The sequence below is a fragment of the Camelus ferus genome, chromosome 2, assembly GCF_009834535.1.
Source record: "Camelus ferus isolate YT-003-E chromosome 2, BCGSAC_Cfer_1.0, whole genome shotgun sequence".
Taxonomy (NCBI): domain Eukaryota; kingdom Metazoa; phylum Chordata; class Mammalia; order Artiodactyla; family Camelidae; genus Camelus; species Camelus ferus.
The window spans coordinates 75,994,625-76,012,915 of NC_045697.1; the positions used below are offsets into that span (position 1 = coordinate 75,994,625).

The window sequence follows — 18,291 nt, forward strand, 5'->3', positions numbered from 1 at the left end:
AGTCTGCATGCTAGAAACCAAGGTGGTACAAAACACACAGCTCTAAGAGAGTCTTCAGGTGTAAATACTGGGAATCACTGTGTAAAACTTACAGTTCTGGGGTTTGTTAGTAGGAAGATCTAAATAAATTAATCTGCTTAGCTTTAATGATAACATTAGTATGATAGTTAAAGCTCCAAATCTAGGCATACGTGTTTACCACAGACCACTCTCCAATTTTTCTTTCCCCTCTGGCAACAGCAGTTCTTTCTAAAGGGTATGAAATTATGAAAGGAGTGGGAGCCTTCAAGTCAGAATGGAATCAAATCCGAGTCTGGCCAGTTATTAGGTGAGTTAAACTTAAAAAATGATTTAACTGCTCAGAACCTCAGTTTCTTCACCTTTAGAGGAGGATAGCAGTGGTAGCCATAGGGTTGTTATGAAGAGAGGCAAAGCAACATGACAGTCAAGAACATGTGCCCTGAAAATAGAATATCCTTGGTTTGAATTCTGCCTGTACCAGTCATTAGCTGTGTGATCTTGGCTAAATTCCTGAACTTCTCTGGGCCTCAGTTTCCTTACCTATAAAAGACGAGTACCCTTAGTGCCTACCAGTAGGGTTACAGTGAGGATTTAGTGAATTTTCCAAGTAGAGGAGAAAATGGAGGCAGAGAGCAGCTGGTGTTGGGATGACTGCTAGCATGATAAAAGCCAAGATGCATATTTAAAGTCGGCCATCATAACATTTTTTTCTAAAAGCTTAAGAGGATAAAATTATTTGTAAAATTGTTGTGCTATTAGAAATTTGGCCTTGTTTTATAAGTCATTTTGAGACTATCATTCAGTAGGATATACAGCTACATGACTGTGCCTTTCTCAAACTATGTACGTCTTGTTTGTGCAGATCAGTTATTATTTCCTTGAAAACTCTGCTGGCAAGCATGGCAATGTCAACTCTCACTAACTTTGCAGTAGGTAAGCTTTTGGTTGAACTTTCTGGGCTTTGTTGTTGTAACACACTGAGCAGCCACAGCTCTGTTTTTCTGACATATGAAATCTCAAAATTGCTCGACAGAACAGGAGAGGCAGCATTAATTTTTCATCCTTTTCCCCAATGAGCCAGAAATCATTAATTTCCCACAAATAGAAGGAAAATTCCAACTTACGCAATGAACCCTGGCCCCATTAACGCTCCAGTTAACACACCCTGTCCTTTGGTCAACGTGTCTGTCACACGACAGTGTGAGGACTGAATGTCAGCTTAGGTCTCTCTGCCTGCCTGTTTCACAAAGCGGGTCGGCTAGGAAGGCTTTGATGGAGGCAGAGGACTTACTGTACTTCCTGCTTCTGCTGCTCTCAGAGCCCACTACCATGTATATTTTCAAATACTGCTTTTTTAATATCGATTTTTTTTAAAGTAGTACAGCTACCCATTTATGAGACAAAAATAAGAGCAGTCATTACTTACTCTGTTCTCTGTGCCAGCTCTTTCCTTTGCTGTTTTTGAGTTGGTCAGTGAGCGGGATCTTGTTTCCTAGTACTCCACCCTTTCTGCAGATAGAGGCAAAGCCCCTCCCAAAGAACAGGGTGAAGGTGCAAGTCTGGGACCACAGACATTGTTACGGGTGCCTGAAAGCTCAAGGTCACACCTGAGAAAAGACTTGCAGTTCTGGCAAAAGAATGATTCTACTGTAACTGTCATCTGACCAGGACTGGGCAGGAATAGAGGGCAGTGTGGCCCTCCTGGTTCAGAAGAGTGTAAATGAGAGACTCTCAGGATCAATCAGCTGGAAAGTTATCTGTCCAGCCCTTTCTGTTGATAGACGAGGACCCTGGAGCCCAGCGAGGATGTCTGCAGACAGTCATAATGCACACCAGTGACCAAGCCAGGACTCCTAATTCTCACTCCAGTGCTTCTTTACACCGCACCTTTACATAATACAGATGGCCTCAGACTTGAGAATTGCTAAAAAAATACTGCGGTCATTATTCTTTCTTTTCTGAAGAAAACAAATCAGAGATCTGAAAAGGTGCCAAATATTCAGGCATTATATTTTACATTACACACAGTTAAAATATATATATTTCTTTATATATATATTATATATATATATATATATATATATATATATATATATATATATATATATATATATATAGTGACAACACTATAATTAGAGTGTGTTTGGCCTTGCATTAGACACAACCTGTAAATCAGAATGAAAAATTACAATCTACCAAAGAATCATCTAGGCAACCTCCTAATCTACCATCATAGGTTCACCTCTAACCACACCTAATTCCTCACCTTCTTTTTGTGGCAACATTTTCTTATGTTTCTACCTTCGCATGTGCTGCTTCCTCTGCCTAGAATTCTCTTGTCTTCACAAATGGACTCATTTCATCAAGTTACTAAGTTTCTCTGTGTAACCTTCCTTTTCCAATTCTAGTCCAACAGGTTTTTGCATTTGCCAAATTCGAGCTCTTAATGGACTTTATTTGGATGTGACACTGCCTTCTCCACCAGTAATGATCTCCTTAGTAATGTCACAAGCCTAACAGAGTGCTCAACAGTGCGTCTCCCATACTTTTACAGAACTAGATAAAAAAAATTAGATCAAAGCAAAGGAATGGTGAACACAGGATTCACTATGAAAGTTACTTCCAATAGGAGGGAACGGAATTTGGACGCTGATTTGTGTCCTTATTTTTATTATTTTCTAAGAAAGAAAGTAAATAAATTAATACAATTACGTATTACTAAGTTACAGTAGCTAGAAATTATTCACAAGAGGGAGGAGATTGGCCTAGTTGGTGTCCTCTTCCATTACTTTGAAAAACGTTCCTTTCCCAGGTTTTCCATTCCACAAAGACTGCTGTTTGGCCTTAAACTATCCACAGGTTCCACTGTATTGATAGCAGTGTAAAGATGAAATGAGACCCAAGCGCTAAACGCCCCGCCCCGCCGCCACCCCGCCCCGCCCCGCCGCCGCCGCGGAGACCGGGCCTGCGCCAGCCCACGAGGGCCTGGACGCCGCGCTCCGACGTTCGAACGTCGTCCCTGCGGCCTCCGCCAATGGGGAAGGCGGGCCGCAAGTCTCCGCCCCGCCGTTTAGGACGTCACGGCGACGCCGCGACCGCGCGGGGCGGCAGGGCAGCCAGGGCCTCCGCCCCCAGAGGTCGGTTTGCAGCTCTTGCGCGCTGTTGCCTTCTCCGCCAGGTTTAGTCCCTCTTGTCGCCTTCGCCCCGTGCACCATGGCTTTCGTAACCAGGCAGTTCGTGCGCTCCCTGTCTTCCTCGTCCACCGCCGCGGCCTCGGCGAAGAAAATAATCATCAAGCACGTGACGGTCATCGGCGGCGGGCTGATGGGCGCCGGCATCGCCCAGGTGGGCCGCCGGGCGGGCAGCGCGCCTCGCTCGCTTTGCTGCCCACCCTGACATGAGAGCGCTGGAGGGCCACGACCCGGCGAGGGTTGTCCCGCCAGGAGGCCAGCGTCCAGGGGAGGCCAGGGGAATTTCCACTCCGTCCCTCCCCCGTGTAGTTGAAATTTCTGGGCCTGTGAGTCTACACACTCCCAAAGATCTGGTGTTCTTGGGCCGAGCTTCAGTTTTCTGCGATTGGTTTTAACTTTATCAGTTGTTGTTTTTTTATAGTTCTGCAGTTGTTCTCAGCAGTTTTCTACTGTCCTAAGTGGTCTCTCCCTTCTCCGAATGTTTCCTTTACTTGCAGGGTTACAAAGGATAGTATTGATGGTCGGCACTTTTGTAGCTTTTTGTAGAGTTATCTAATCGGAGCTCGTGAGGCGCTGAGACTCCAACAGCTGCAACGCGAGGCGTCTTTGACCTAGTGCCCTTTGGCTCTGGGGAGAGTGGGAGGAAGAGGTAAAGGGCTGAGGACTTGGAAGGAGTCGCTGATCTCATGGTGCATCTTAAAGGCTCTGCCTGGTTCCAGTAGAGCAGTGATTCAGGGTCAGCTGTGCAGTTATTATCAAGCTACTGTGATAGTTGTATTTTATTTATTTATTTATTTATTTATTTTTGAGGTTACATTACAGCTCGTATTGGGGAACCGTGATTGGCATAGCCTAGCTGATTATACTAGCATTTACTTGTTGGACAGGGGAGGCATTTATTTAATTTTTCTTAGGAGAGTACTCAAGTTCAGTGGCTACAGTCATGAAAGAGTTTAATTTTTTAGTGTCTTTTTCCAGTCAACTCCATGCTTCTATGCTTGCTTTTTAGAAAAATGTTTTTCTGTTATTATGTATCTTAATTTTCCCCACCCTGCAAGTTCTTTGCAACGTATTAGTTTGATTGCATTTTCTCCTAAAATCTGTTTCATTACTGTTGTATCCTTCTGACAGTCTCCCATTTCTTCTCAGATCATGTTTGACACATACTGTTCTGTTTATTGTGTACATGTGCTGGCTGCTAGTTTATGGTGTCCCCTGTAATCTTTATTATTCGTGAGATGGGAGGCGTAAGTCCCTTTAACATGAATGTTCCACACACAATACTCAAAAGAAGGTTTAGCTTGATTGTATTTTTATCTCCCTGCTCCACCCAAATCTGTGCTGTGAGAGTGAGTTTGTTGTGGGCAGGTATAAAATAGTGTATTTGTTTAAAAACATCTCAACATCATCTTAGTGACAAGATATTAAGCCCCCAGTAACAATATAGGAAATGGGTTCAGAAACTATTGTTGATGGTGCCTTAAAGACATCAGTGGAAGAGGATTAGAAACTGAGTAGAAGGTGTCACTTCACCTTTTGTACAAATTCAGCTTGCTTAGTTCTTGGAATACTGTACCCATTATTGACCAAAAAAGGGTGTTGTGCTATATGAAAAGGCACAGAGTTAGCACCTAGAATTATGGACTTGGTATTGGAGCTTTCATCTGAGAAAGTAGGGAGGAGATTGACATTGATGGGAACTCAGACTTGTAGATCAACTCCCTGAGTAGCTGGACCAGGGAGTGCCTTTTGAAACCTAAGGATTGAAAGAGAGCTATTTACCCCACAGCTTGGAATTATAATAGAACTATCATTTAAGAAGTTGATAAAGACCAGAAGTTTAAATAGTGGACAGTGATAGGGAATGGTAATTCCGTCCTTACTTAATAAGGTTTAAAAGAGCCTCAACCCCTGTAACTGACAACTCTGATCCTGTGGAGGGGAACCATGCTTTCCTGCAGAGCATCTTTCTGTGCCACTGTCAGCCAATTGGTTTCAGGGGTTTAGCTGCAGGTTTTGCACTCTGCCCTGCAGCATGCAGTTCTAGGCAGTATTGCTTCATTCTTTATGCTTCTTGATTGTAGCTTTTGGCACAGGGTCAACGTGCTTGGCTTATTGAGTGCTGCAGACTAAATAGTTGATGTGTTGTAGATTGGATCCAGTTCATTCTGGGGAATTGGGATGGCCCGTATTGCTGGCTCTGTCTCACGTTGGTTTTGTTAACAAGGGAAGCTGCTTCTGGCCTTCACTAACCTCTGAGGTAGGACTAGTACTAGACTCTTAGGCGTGTGAGAGGATTGAATGAATTAGCACACTTAAAGCACTTAGCACATTGTCTGGCATCTAGTCGGAGCTCAAGAATATTAGCTGTCTCCGGGTTATTACCTCCATCAAAGTTAGCCTTGTCCTTTTGTCATTCTCCCCTTGTACCACGCGCATCTCTGATCCTTGCTGCGGTGGTAGGCCTGAAATGTTTAGATGGAGAATAGTGGTTGTGATTCTGTTCAATCTTCCTTAATCTTGAAAGCAGGTGCCAGTTGACACTGCAGATTGTTCAGGGACCTCTGAAGAGGAAAGACACTTTTTACCCTCCTCCCTTCATACGACTGATCCTCAGTAAAGCCTTAAAAACACAAGCACAAACTAGCATCTAAGTTATGATACTAATTCATATTTAGCTTCACTTTCTTGAACTCTTTCTGAAGCAGTTTTAGTGTTAGTCAAGGTGTAGTTCTCTTTACAATTTTAATATTTTTAAAATTTATCATTTTTGCCATATGTTCCAGTTCATGCTGAGTAAGATGAAAAAAATTTTAAGTAGATTTTGTGGGAGCCTGACACATTTCTCAAGCAATTAGGCAATTTAAGACAAGTGAGGTCTGTGTTCAATTATACGTAGTTCATCAGATCACAGGCCATTTGTACATTTGTATTCTCCAAGAGTATCTGCTTTGCCTGTCATTTCTTTTGTTTGTTTTAAATTTAAAAAAAAATCCCTTAGACTGCAGGTTAATATTTAAGTAAGGTTAACTTGTTTTGTGTGTTTGCCCGTTAGATACTTCTGACTTGGGTCTGATTGCTAATGTATCTTCAGCCAGATACTTAGGCCAGCAAAGAAGCTTCCAGCAGTAAATGACCCTTGAATGGGGGACAGGTTGTTTTTTTGCTTTGTAAAGGAGAAAAAAAAAAAAAAAGGAGAAGAGAGGTATTAGCTGTGCATTTCTTCAACTTGTGAGTCTAGTCTTTGCTTTGTGCACTGCCTTTTTTCATATGAGGAGCCCAGAGCTCATAGCTGGGGAGGAGCCAGTGGGATTCCTGGGAATGGCATGTCAGGCCTCTGACAGAACCTTCCTTTTAGTGCACTGCACTTCTCCGAGGACGTGAGAGAGTTTGTATTTTGTAGGGGATTGGAGTTGGGTTCTTCTCACCCAAAGTTTTTTTTTTTTTTGGTCCCCCTTAAAGAGCAAAATGTGTACTTTTTTCCTGAGAAGAGCACCTTAGGCTGTTAAAACAAGGCAGGGAGTGGGCTGGGGGTGGTGCACATTCTAAGCTACAAATGAGCATTTCCCTGAGTGTTACCCTGCAGTGCTTGATGAGGACTTAAGTAGACCGGAAAGCTTCTCTGGAGTCACTGACTTTGTTGACCCATCTCTTGTTCCTGTCCCTAAGTCTGACTTTTCTGAAGCTGCGTAGAAGAGTGATCAGAGTTACTTTGTATTGTTTAGTTTTGTTCTTTTCTGTTGGTACAGCCAGTATGTCTCTGTTGAAGTTTGCTTGAAAGCAGTGCAGTGGCCTTGGAGAAGCTCCAGGATCACAGGAGCCTGGCACAGTCACCTAGCTCTAAGCGCTCCTTTTGACTGTTCTTTATGGAGGGGATAGTTTCATTCCCAGGTGTTAACTTTGTCCTCAAGGGTATGGGATGTGTGTTTGTCAGGAAGTCCTTTGCTCATTTCCTGTCCTATTGGGCTCTTCTCTGATGTATTGGGACAATAAAGTCAGCCTCTGTCAAGCATATTAGTCCTTGGGCTTGGGGTGTGGCTGGAGATACTGTAGAGGAGGTAAGGCTTACAGGCAAAAAAAGAATGCCATGGAATATTTGGATATTGTAGAGCAGAAATGGTACCTCCGTCAGGTTTTGGGTTTCCTCTGTCAAGTCCTATATCCATTTCACTGTTACCTGCCCCTTTCTTGAGTTTCTCATTTCCTTTCCTCCTCCTCCTCCCCATACCTGCTTTAGGCACATACCGCACTGCCTAGCTCTCCTGGGACCACAGGAAGACAACGCTGCTGCTCTCTGTTCTGTGTCTCCCCAGGGTTATGCTAACAATGCTATAATTTCCAGTGAGTGGTGGTCTAGCGCTTGAAAAGTGAGCAGGCTGTGAGGTGCCTGCTGGAGTTTGGAGCCCAGCCCTTCCTATCCTGGTTATGGGAACCTTGGGCGAGTCACTTAACATCTCTGCTTCTTCTCTTATCAGGGAGTAATGATTCTCTTCTCAGTGTTCTCGGAGATAAATGAGCTAAGTGCGTAGAACCATACTAGAACCGTGTTCAGTGGTAACTGTTCAACAAATGTTAGCTGCTTTTATGTAGACCCATCAGCTCTAATCCAGTCATAACTTCTCTTATTTTAGATTCTCTTAACTGTCTTTGAAGATAAGACAGGGAGCTATGGAGAGTTCAAACAATTCTGAAGATTTTAAGAGTAATTGTGTGCGTTGTTGAGAGAGATAATCTTAGTGCTCTGTTTACTCGTATTTGGGTATTAGAGTGAGCTCATACTCATAAAGCATTTACAACAGAGCCTGGCACTTAGAAAACACTACAGATGTGGCAGTTTATTCTGTTCAAAGTGCTTTAATGTCTCTGTCACTGCATATGATCATTATAATAATCATCCCTGCAGAGATGGCACCTGGGGTCAAGGATCAGAGGCAGAGCTGGGCTGGAATTTGGATCTCTCGATTACTGCTCTGCTGGCTGGAGATCCCAGAGACTGAAAGAAGCACAGTTCTGCCTGCACATCTGGCCTCTGCTGTCTTTGGGGAGAAATGTGGCTTCCATGGGCAAGGGGATCTTTTGCGGGAATCTGGAATCAACAGCTATCAGCTTGACCTCTCCTCAGCTCTAGATTCAAAGTTAGAGTCACCTGCTGGTCATCTCCACCCTCTGCTACCGTCTTTCTGCCCATAATAGACTCAAACTCACCTGGCAAGACCTATGTGCTCCCTCTAGCTTTCCCAGAGAGTGTCCTCCTCTGTGAATGCCATTGTTCTTCCAGCCACTTCATGGACTCTGAAGATGGGGCGCTGTCACAGTGTCCTCCTACTGCAAAAGGTTCTGAGGCTTTCCTCTCTGAAGAGGGCTGTTTGCCCTGCTCGTCCCTTTGTAATTTCTAGACAAGGCATTGATACCTGAATTGGTGTGGAAGCCTCTTAATTGGTTTATTTCAGCAAAATCTAATAGAAAAAACCCACTCATTCTAATGAACACAGCCATACTAATCTCCCTAAAGAGCAGTTTGAATTTGCATCTCTTCCCTCTACTCAAAAAGTGTCCATCCTGGCAACATCTTTCAGAGATTTTTGAATATTACTAAGAGCTGGTTCATGCCACTGACATGTCCAGTTAGCCCATCGCTTTTCAAGAATTTGTGGGACATGGAAGTGGGGAGTCCAGGGGGAGAAGTTATTTTCTCTTCGTTACCAAACCCAGATGCTTATTGAGGTTTTTTTTTTTTTTGTTAATTATGTATTTAACAGAGTCACTTAAAAATGGAGGCACATTTCCTTGGCTTTTTAGACATTTTTCAAAAAATATAAACGTCCAAGTTAAGAAAAGAGGCCAGCCAATGAACTTAACTGTTTTAAGAACAAACCAGTTAGTTTGGTGGTGGCGGTGGTGCTCAGAAGTCTCAACAGATTGCCCTTTTTCTGATTGGTGAAGTTAAGACAACTTGTGTTGACGGCAGAGTTAAGGCATTGCACAACCAGAGATAAACATAAACGCAGGCTTGCCAGCTCTGAGATATGCAAGTGATTTATAACTTTTTCCCTCCCTGCACCAAATAATGAGAACCCAAAGGCAGGCCGCGATGCCAAGGCATAGCAGCCTTGTGGAGACCACTGACTCAGTGTACTTACTCTAGGGGGAGCGCCTACTCTGGGGATTGGGAATAAGTCAGAATTCGAGTGTGGCAGAGGGTTCATACAACTTGCATTTTTTTTAGAGAGAATGTAGTAGCGATGAAATGCAGCCCTTCTGTAGTGTAGGGGCATATGAGACACCTCACTGGACTAGTTGATATAATTCTCACAAATTCACCACTCAAGTTATGCTTCAGATCTGGTGATACGCTTGCAAAAATACACAAATCCAGCATGCCTTGGCTTGGCATGTTTCCTTGGCCCTGTGGCTGGAGTACTCGGTGGCTTTGATAAATGTGCTACTTACTTGGCCTATTTTTACAGCTCTGAAGCACCCTTGTCTAAAAATACTTCTCTCTTGCCAAGCCTGCTTTCCACCCAGGCTGGGGAAGTCATGGAGCTGAGGGCATAGCCTTCAAATAAATTTTTTCCATTGCAGACTGCTTGTTCTCAAGGTCTTACAGTGTGTAGGTCACTGTCATATAAAACAAGAGTTCTCAATGGATTGAGTCACATTACTGGCACCTGAGTTAAAGTGCCAGGAAGAGTCCCCCTGTTTATTGAAAAAAACAACATCTTGTAAGAGGAGGAAAACAGGCCTCTTCCTTTTTGTGATCCACGCTTCCACTACCATCTCCTCAGGAAGTTGGGAATAATTCATTGCATAACTTGAGAAGAATTAGCGTGATTGGTTTCCTTGCATCTAAGACTCATGAAATTTTTTTCTGAGTAAGAGCACTTAATAATGTAATTTTTAAAAGTCATACTAAGTGTGAATCATCAGTATCATTCTTATCAGTAAACAATGCTGATAAGCTGGTATAAACCCTCCCCGAAACTTCTGGACTTAATGGTTGGAAGGTAGTGCTATGAATCAGTAGATTTCATGCCTTCACCAGGGGTCATTGTGATACAGGAACTTTAGTAGAACAGCTCGAGCTAATTGTAGACCTGCTGGAACTAGCCCTCCCAGCGCCATTGTTATGAACCGTCATGTTCCTGTCTTTTGATGAACATATGTGCACATTTCTCTTAGATCACAAGATATGAATATATTCAACTTCAGTGGATAATGTCAAACATTTTTCCAAAGTGATTGTACAGTTTACAGTTCTACCAGCAGGGTATGAGGATTCTTATTGCTCTACAGGATTATATTGCTGTTTCTTTAAAGTTTAGTCATTTTAGTGGGGGTAGTGACTTTTTATTGTACAGTTATTAGAATTTCCCTGCTTGCTAGTGAGGCGAGCCCCTTCTCATGTTTATCGGTCATTTAGATACAGTCTTAGTAACATGCTGTTAATTTCATTCCTGTTTTTCTGTTGTGTTGTCCTTTTTTTCCCTAATTGATTTGTAGGAAATGTTTATAGATTCTGATTAATATCTTCTCCAGTTCCCTGCATTGGCTTTTACTTTTCTCTGTGGCTGCCATGAGGCTTACATATAGCAACTTGTATCTATAGCAAGTCTATTTTACTTTGATAGCAACTCAAGTTTGAGCCCATTCTGGAGCTTATTTTTCTTTTTACTACCTTTGTATTTTAACCTTTCATACTAACTTTATAAATAATTGATTCGCTACCTTTACTATTTACCTTTCCAATGAAATTTATTCTTTCATATATATATTTGTTACTAATTAGAGCCCTTTCTTTTCAGCTTAAGGAAATTCCTTTAACATTTCTTGTAGGGCTGGTTTAATGGTGATGGACTCCTTCATTCTGAATGATAACTTTGCCAGGTTGAGTATTCTTGGTTGGAGGTTTTTTCTTTCAGCACTTTGAATATATTGTGCCACTCCGTTCTGGCCTGCAAAGTTTCTGCTTAGAAATCTGCTGTTGGTCTTACTGGGGGTTCCTTTGTAGGTAACAGGTGGTTGTTCTCTTGCTGCTTTTAAAATTTTTATCCTCATTTTTTAAAAACTGAAGTATAGTCAGTTTACAATGTTACGTCAATTTTTTCTCATCATTTTTGACTTTTGACATTTTCATTATAATGCGTTTTGGTGTGAGTCTCTTTGAGTTCTTCTTGTTTGAAACTCTCTGGGCGTCCTGGATCTGGATGTCTGTTTCTTTCCCTAGGTTAGGACGCTTTTTGCCATTATTTCTTCAAATAAGTCTGCCCCTTTCTCTCTTTCTTTTCCTTTGGACACCATAATGAGAATGTCAGTATATTTGATGTTGTCAAATATACTTAAGCTGTCTTCAGTTTTTTCTTTCTTGTTTTGCTGCTCTGGTTGTCTGAGTTTTGCTGCCTTGTCTTCTAGTTGACTGAACTCTCTTCTGTTTCATCCAGTCTGCTGTTGAATCTCTAGAGTGTATTTTCAGTTTAGCTGTTGTATTCTTTAGCTCTGTGACTTCTGTTTGGTACTTTCTTTTATTTTCCATCTCTTTCTTGAAATTCTCACTGTGTTTATCCATTCTTCTACCCAATTGGGTGAGCATCATTATGGCCATTACTTTGAACTTTTTTATCAGGTGTATTACTTATCTCTGCTTTAAGGTTTTTTCCTGAGGTTTTATCTGGTTCTTTTATTTGGAACATAATCCTTTGTTTCTTTGGTTTGCTTGACTCTCTGTACAGTCGATGAAACAACTACGTCTCCCAGTCTTGAAGGAGTGGCTTCATGTTGGAAATGAACCTTGTCATTTAACCCTGCCTCAGCTCCTGATTGTCTCTCAAACCCTGTGCTTTTCCAAGCAACTGGTGTATTTTCAATAGCTCTCAGTAGTTGAGGATGTGCCAAGACCTGTAACTGTCCCAAAGGGGAGAATCAGCATCTAGATTCAGGGTGACTGGAAGCCAGACCCTCAGTCGTCAGCTTTTAAAAGTGTCCAAATATATACAGTCTTGTGGAACCACAAGCAGAAGCCTGTCTGGCCACCAGAACCAGGTGATCTGGATGTGTTCCCTGAGTGGCAGACACAGAAATTGGGGCTTCAGATGAGTGTGTAAGTTGTTTTCTGGTAGCTGTTGAAGAACTCTTTCTATGTTGGTTACAGTCCTGTGGAACCTATGAACATAGGCCCCACTGGGGGTCATTTCAAGCATACATCCCAAAAGTTGGAATGTAGCGATGTCCCCTGGCAGCAGTAGCAAAAATTGGGGCACCAGACAAGCGTATGAACTCCTTTCTGGGAGACACCAATTATTACAGTCCCATGGTGCCAGAAATGCAAGCTCACCTGGCTTCCAGAGCCAGGCAATCAAGAGGCACTCCCTAGGCAGCAGCCACAAAAATTGGCACACCAGAAATGTGCAAAAGCCTCCCACCAGAAGACTCTGGTGCTCTGGAGCATGGCACAGGGAGAGTGCAGAGATGGTGCCCACCAGTCTCCATCCCTGGAAAGTGTTCAACAGGCTTCTAGATGTGTGTGTTAAATGAAATACCGGCTCTTCAGGCCAACACTTTAGTATAAGCAGGTCAGCTTCCTTTACGTTAAACCTGGCCTGATCAGCTGCCTCTGAGTTGGGCCCTGGGGTGTGAATCTCAGCACACAAGCCTTTTAAGTATAGCTTCTCAGATTGTTGGAGTCTGGTGAGGTGAAAGAGCCCTGTTGGTTTTCATAGCCAGGTGTTCTGGGGGGTCGTGTCAAGCATACATCCCCAAAGTTGGAATGTTCAGTGTGATTGCGAACCCTTAGCTCTTCAGGGAGAAGCTTCGGGTTCCAAGATCCCTCCTGGGGGTGGGACATTGCACCAGGGTTAGGGTTTATGATGAGACTGTGTCCTAGCCTCACCTTGCACCTTGATGTGATTTTCTTTTTTGCTTGTTGTGTAAAAACTTGTCACTCAGCCCGTCTTTAGGTTTTTTAAAGAGGAAATTGTTCCACGTGTAGCTGTAGACTCAGTGTGTCTGTGGGAGGAGGTGAGTTCAGGATCTTCCTATGGTGCATTGTAAACCGGAACTCCAGTGTAAATGTTTTCACATTATGGGGGGAGGCCCTAAGCCACCCAGTGAAAAGAGCCCTGGACCTTCAGGAGACCTACTTTCATCTTGGCATTTCCAGCAGATGTATTTGTTCAGTCAGCATTTCCTGAGGGCCCACCATAGCCAGGCTGGGTCTATTTATTCAGCAGACAAAGGTAAATGACATTTAGTCAGCAGCCTGGAGTAGGGGATGTGGCACTTAAACAAATGATCATAATACAGCATGGTGGATGCAGTGGTGAGGTCATGCAGAGGTGTACAGGGGTGTGCCTGGGCCAAGAGGATCTTGGGGTGGGGATGCCAAGCATCTGGAAGTGATACTCAGTCGTGGTTACTGTGGTGAAGCTGGGGAGAAGGCGTGGAGGTTAGAGGCAGTAGCAGATGTGGAGAGCTACAGGCCTTGTGGTTATTGGAGTAACAGGCAACAGTGAACGGTGTGTCTGGAGAGGAGATGGATCCCTTTCCTGGAGGACCCTGTTTGCCATGTGTAGGAACTTTTATTCTGTGTTCACGAGGAGCTGTTGAAAACTTTTATGGCGTTAGTAATATAGACAGAAGTATCTCCTACAGAATTATATTTTGGATAGAACGCTTTAGTGCCTGTGTGTGATCTTAGGAGTATTTTTTTTGCTTTAGTTTCTTTTCTCAGTAAATTAAGGTTTGTGTGTGTGTGTGTGTGTGTGTGTGTGTGTGTGTGGTAAAAAGTACATAAAATAAAACTTACCACTTTAACCACTTAAAAATATACATTTCAGTGGCATTGAAGTACATACCTGTTAAGTAGTAACTCCCCATCTCCCCTTTCCCCAGCGCTTGGCAACCATCGCTCCACTTCCAGTCTCTGAATTTGCCTGCTCTAGAGACTGCATGTACGTGGAATCGTACAATTATTTGTCCTTTTGTGACTGGCTTATTTCACCTAAACTCTTCAAGTTTCATCTATGTTGTCGCATGTGTCAGAATTTCCTTCCTTTTTAAAGAATAAAATTACATTGGAATATTTTTAGTGGAATCGTATTCCATTGCATGTCCATACCACATTTAGTTTATCCATTCATCCTTTGATGGACACGTGGACTGCTTATACTGTTTGGTTTTTGGGAACAATGCTGCTATGAACATGGTCTACACATATGTTAGAGTCCTTGCTTTTAGTTCTTTTGGGTATGTACCTAGAAGTGGAATTACTGGATAATATGGCAATTATTTTCAATTTTTTGAGGAACTGCCACACTGTATTCCACAGGGGCTGCACCATTTTACCCATCAGCAGTGTGCAACTGTTCCAGTTTTTCAGTATCCTTGCTGACACTTACGTTATTTTTTATAATAGCCATCCTAATGAATGTGAGTAGATCAGAGGTTTTTACACTATGCCCTGATGGACTGTAGGGGTTCAGTGAATCTCCTTAGTGGTTCCCAAACCCCTGTTCCCTGACCTGTGTTTTATATATGGCTCTTCTGTATACATTCTTAGGAAAAGGGATTTCATGGCTTAAAAGTTTGAAAGCTACCACACTGATCTTCCTGCTCTAAAAATTGATGATCTTGATTATCTGTAGCTAATAAAGCTGAATAATAAATACTTTGCCACTCTCTGACCTTGCAATAGTTCAGAAATTAAGGTGCCTAACTTTCCCTAATATATATGATAGAGAAGAAACCTATGTTGGAGGGAAACCTACGTTGTGTGTCTGTGGCCATCCTTGTCCTGGCTTGCACATGAGCCCCTCAGAGATGGGCACAAACACAGGGTCTGCAGGCCTCTGGCCTTGCCCACAGCCCCTTTTGATAAATGATACAGGATACATTGACATGCTGGAGGAAATTAAGCATAAATCCACTTTTGAAATTACAGGGTGGTCATATTACACAGCAGTTGCTCTCCAGTTCCCCTTTTGCCTGGGATCTCAACCACCAGTGCTCACCAAAATAACAGACACTTTTGTGGCATTTTTTTTCCACTTGGTAATTGACTAAAGATTCCAGTTATTAGCTCTTTTTCCCTATCCTTTTCAAACTAGTAATGCAGTTTTTTATAATTCTAAAATAACTTGGTTATGTAAAATTTGTTATAAAATGTTTCTAGCAACAAAACCGGTCATAATTCTTTGACAACTTATTCCTAAGATAATTTACAAGTTGAGGCTTTAAAAAAATAGGTCTACCATTCATTCATTCTTTTCATGAATATTAGGTGTTCCCCTGTGCTAGCCATTGGGGCGGGTGAAAGGTAATATGTGGTTGCTGCCTGTGAGTTGCTCACTGTCCAGAGGAAGAAGAACAAGTATGAACAACTAACTGTGATAAAGGCACAGATCGCCTGCTTGTTATATCTGGGATGTCACTTGAAACAGATGAAAGTTGTAGCAACTTAAATACCTTACTTTAAGGTATGTCTTTTACATGCTTAAGATCGGTATGATGTATAGGCTATATCTTCTTACGGTAAGGAAAAAGGGATGTTAAACAAGTATGTTAAAAAAAGGCGTATGTATATACAGTACTACATATATGTATATAAAGTTTATATTTACTGGAAATTCTCATTGGGTTGCAGTTAGGAGTGTGCCAGAACTACCCCATATTGGGGTTTGTGGTAACAACTTCAGACTCTGAAGTGGATGATGCCGTGGCTCTTTGGAAAAGGTATCTAGGTATTATTTTGGGTTCATCATCAAAAGTTAGTGTTGAAAGGAAAAAAAAAAAGTGTTGGTTAAGATTTCCATGTCTAATTTACCTTTCACATCTGGAATTTCTCCTACATACTTGTTGGATAATGGCCTTTATTCTGAAATTCGTGAATTTTACAACATGAAATAGCTTACAACCAGTTCATTTTTGATTTATCTGTTGTATGCACATCCTGGGGTTCAGGCTGCCATCATGTAACTGGGCAGCCGTTGGTAGCTGGTGGCTCACACAAGCTCCACGCTATTTTCTTTCAGTGTTTGGAGTCCTACAGGAAAGATCTGCTGTATCTGTAAATCAGCGGAGGTGCAGACAAGAGACTACTTCTGCTAGAGGTTGGGAGAGATTTCACTGAAGGAGGGAGAGCCTCTGTTGGATTATGAAGGATGAGTTGGATTCCCTCAAGCAGCTCTCTGGCTGGGGGAACCCAAGGGCAGGGGTGTGGGGCTGTGAAGCAGTGCGAGAGAGGAGTGCGTTGTGGCTGGAGGAGAGCACGGGCTCAGGTCCCTCCGCTCCAGGCACTTGTTGTTGAGCACTTATTACTGGACAGCCACCACATGCAAGTGATCAGTGCTGGGGGATCCAACAACCAGGTCAACGTGTGCCATCAGTGGATTCAAATCTAAGAGCAGAGATCCTACAACAAAGACCCACATGACACAGTTGACTTTGGTGTAAAGCAGCATGATGAGAACAGTGAAAATCTAGCTTTAAGGTTTCAAAACAGAAAAGAGGGCATTCATTTGGAAAAAGACTTCATGGAGGGAGTAGCTTTTGAAATGGGCCTTGACCGATGGATAGAATTTCTTTGGATGTACTTAAGAGTTGAGGTTTTTTTAAAAAAAGGAAGTATTCAGCAAATCGTGACTCTCAGAATTGTGGTACCATTAATGAAGATCAAGGAAAAGTAGTTTTAGGGTCAAGCTGTTGACTGTAGCTTAGGACAGAATACGTTGGTTTCAGGTACAGTTGGAATTATGAGAGTGATTGAGATTCCAGACAGAAAGCATATAAAGACAGAAGAAAAGAATATTGAAAGCAGGACCTTGAAGGATACCTTTGTTTAGAGGCTGAGAAGATTAAGAGAATTGATTTGGCTAAAAGGAACAGATAGAGATAAGAAGTAAAGAAATTGGAGATTTTCAAAAAGGAAGGCTTAGTTGGCAGTGTGTAGGGCTATGGAAAATCAGAAGATGAAGCCAAGGAACAGGCTTTGGCTTTAGCAATTGGAAGACCATTGATGCATTATCTGTACTTCCATACAGCAGTGGTGGTGGAGCAAGTCACATCGCTTGGATTTAGGAATTGCGTGGCTGGGGAGAAAGTGGGAGCGCCAAGTGTAGTGACTAGGCTGGCAGCTAACTAGCGTTGTGCACCTTGCTCTGTGCTTGGCATTGGTCTGCACACTTTAAACACATTCACTTCCTTAATTTTCACTACAGTCCTATGAGATGGGTACTGTTACTATTCCTTATCACAGATCAGGAAATCACAGAAAAAGAAGCTGCATAACTTGCCCAAAGTCACGCAGTCACTGGCTAAGCCAGGGTTTAAACCTAGGACATTCAATTTTAGAACATGTGCTTCACATTCCACTGTGCCCCCCAGTAACTGAAGGACTTCTGTGGTGAAGCGAAGGCTGGCTTCAGGTGGCTAAGGAAGCTTGTGGGTGTCGCCCCTGCTTTTTAACTTTCTTTTTAAATGAAGAGAGATCCCAGCCTGTTTGTAAAAATGGAAGGGCGCAGAAGGGAAAACCACAAAATGAAAATTAGAAAGGGAACAATCTGTGAGATCAGCAAATGTATTTTCTCTTTTCTTTTTTTTTTTTTAATAGGAATATAGTCAGTTACAATGTGTCAATTTCTGGTGTACATCATAATGTCCCAGTCATACATATACATATATATATTTGTTTTCATATTCTTTTTCAGTAAAGGTTATTGCAAGATATTGAATATAGTTCCCTGTGCTATACAGAAGAAATTTGTTTTTTTTATCTATTTTTATATATAGTGGTTAATATTTGTAAATCTCAAACTCCCAAATTTACCTCTTTCCACCCTTCTTCCCCCAGTAACCATAAGATTGTTAACTATGTCTGCAAGTCTGTTTTGTAGATGAGTTCATTAGTGTCCAGAAGTTATATTTTCAAAAGCCAAATAAAATAACTTACCATTGGAGACTGTACCTGGATCAGTATTAGGCCTTGGACACTGGCAGAAGGAGGAAGGGGCCTGTCTAGAAGAAAATTGTTAAGCTGTTGTGATATGCCAGGCACTGTTCTGGGTGTTTAACATGTATTCACTTGTTTAAT

At 42.3% G+C, this 18,291-nt stretch overlaps 1 protein-coding gene across 1 annotated transcript in view; it reads left to right on the forward strand.

Annotated features, from left to right (window-relative positions):
- Positions 1–3,100: 3,100 nt before the first annotated feature.
- The window catches only part of HADH (hydroxyacyl-CoA dehydrogenase), a 45,791-nt gene continuing 30,600 nt past the window's right edge, over positions 3,101–18,291 (forward strand). The window contains exon 1 of the mRNA XM_006184634.3: positions 3,101–3,366. Within this exon, the coding sequence (XP_006184696.2) occupies positions 3,235–3,366 (132 nt within the window). The 5' untranslated portion in view covers positions 3,101–3,234. The remainder of the gene's footprint in view (positions 3,367–18,291) is intronic.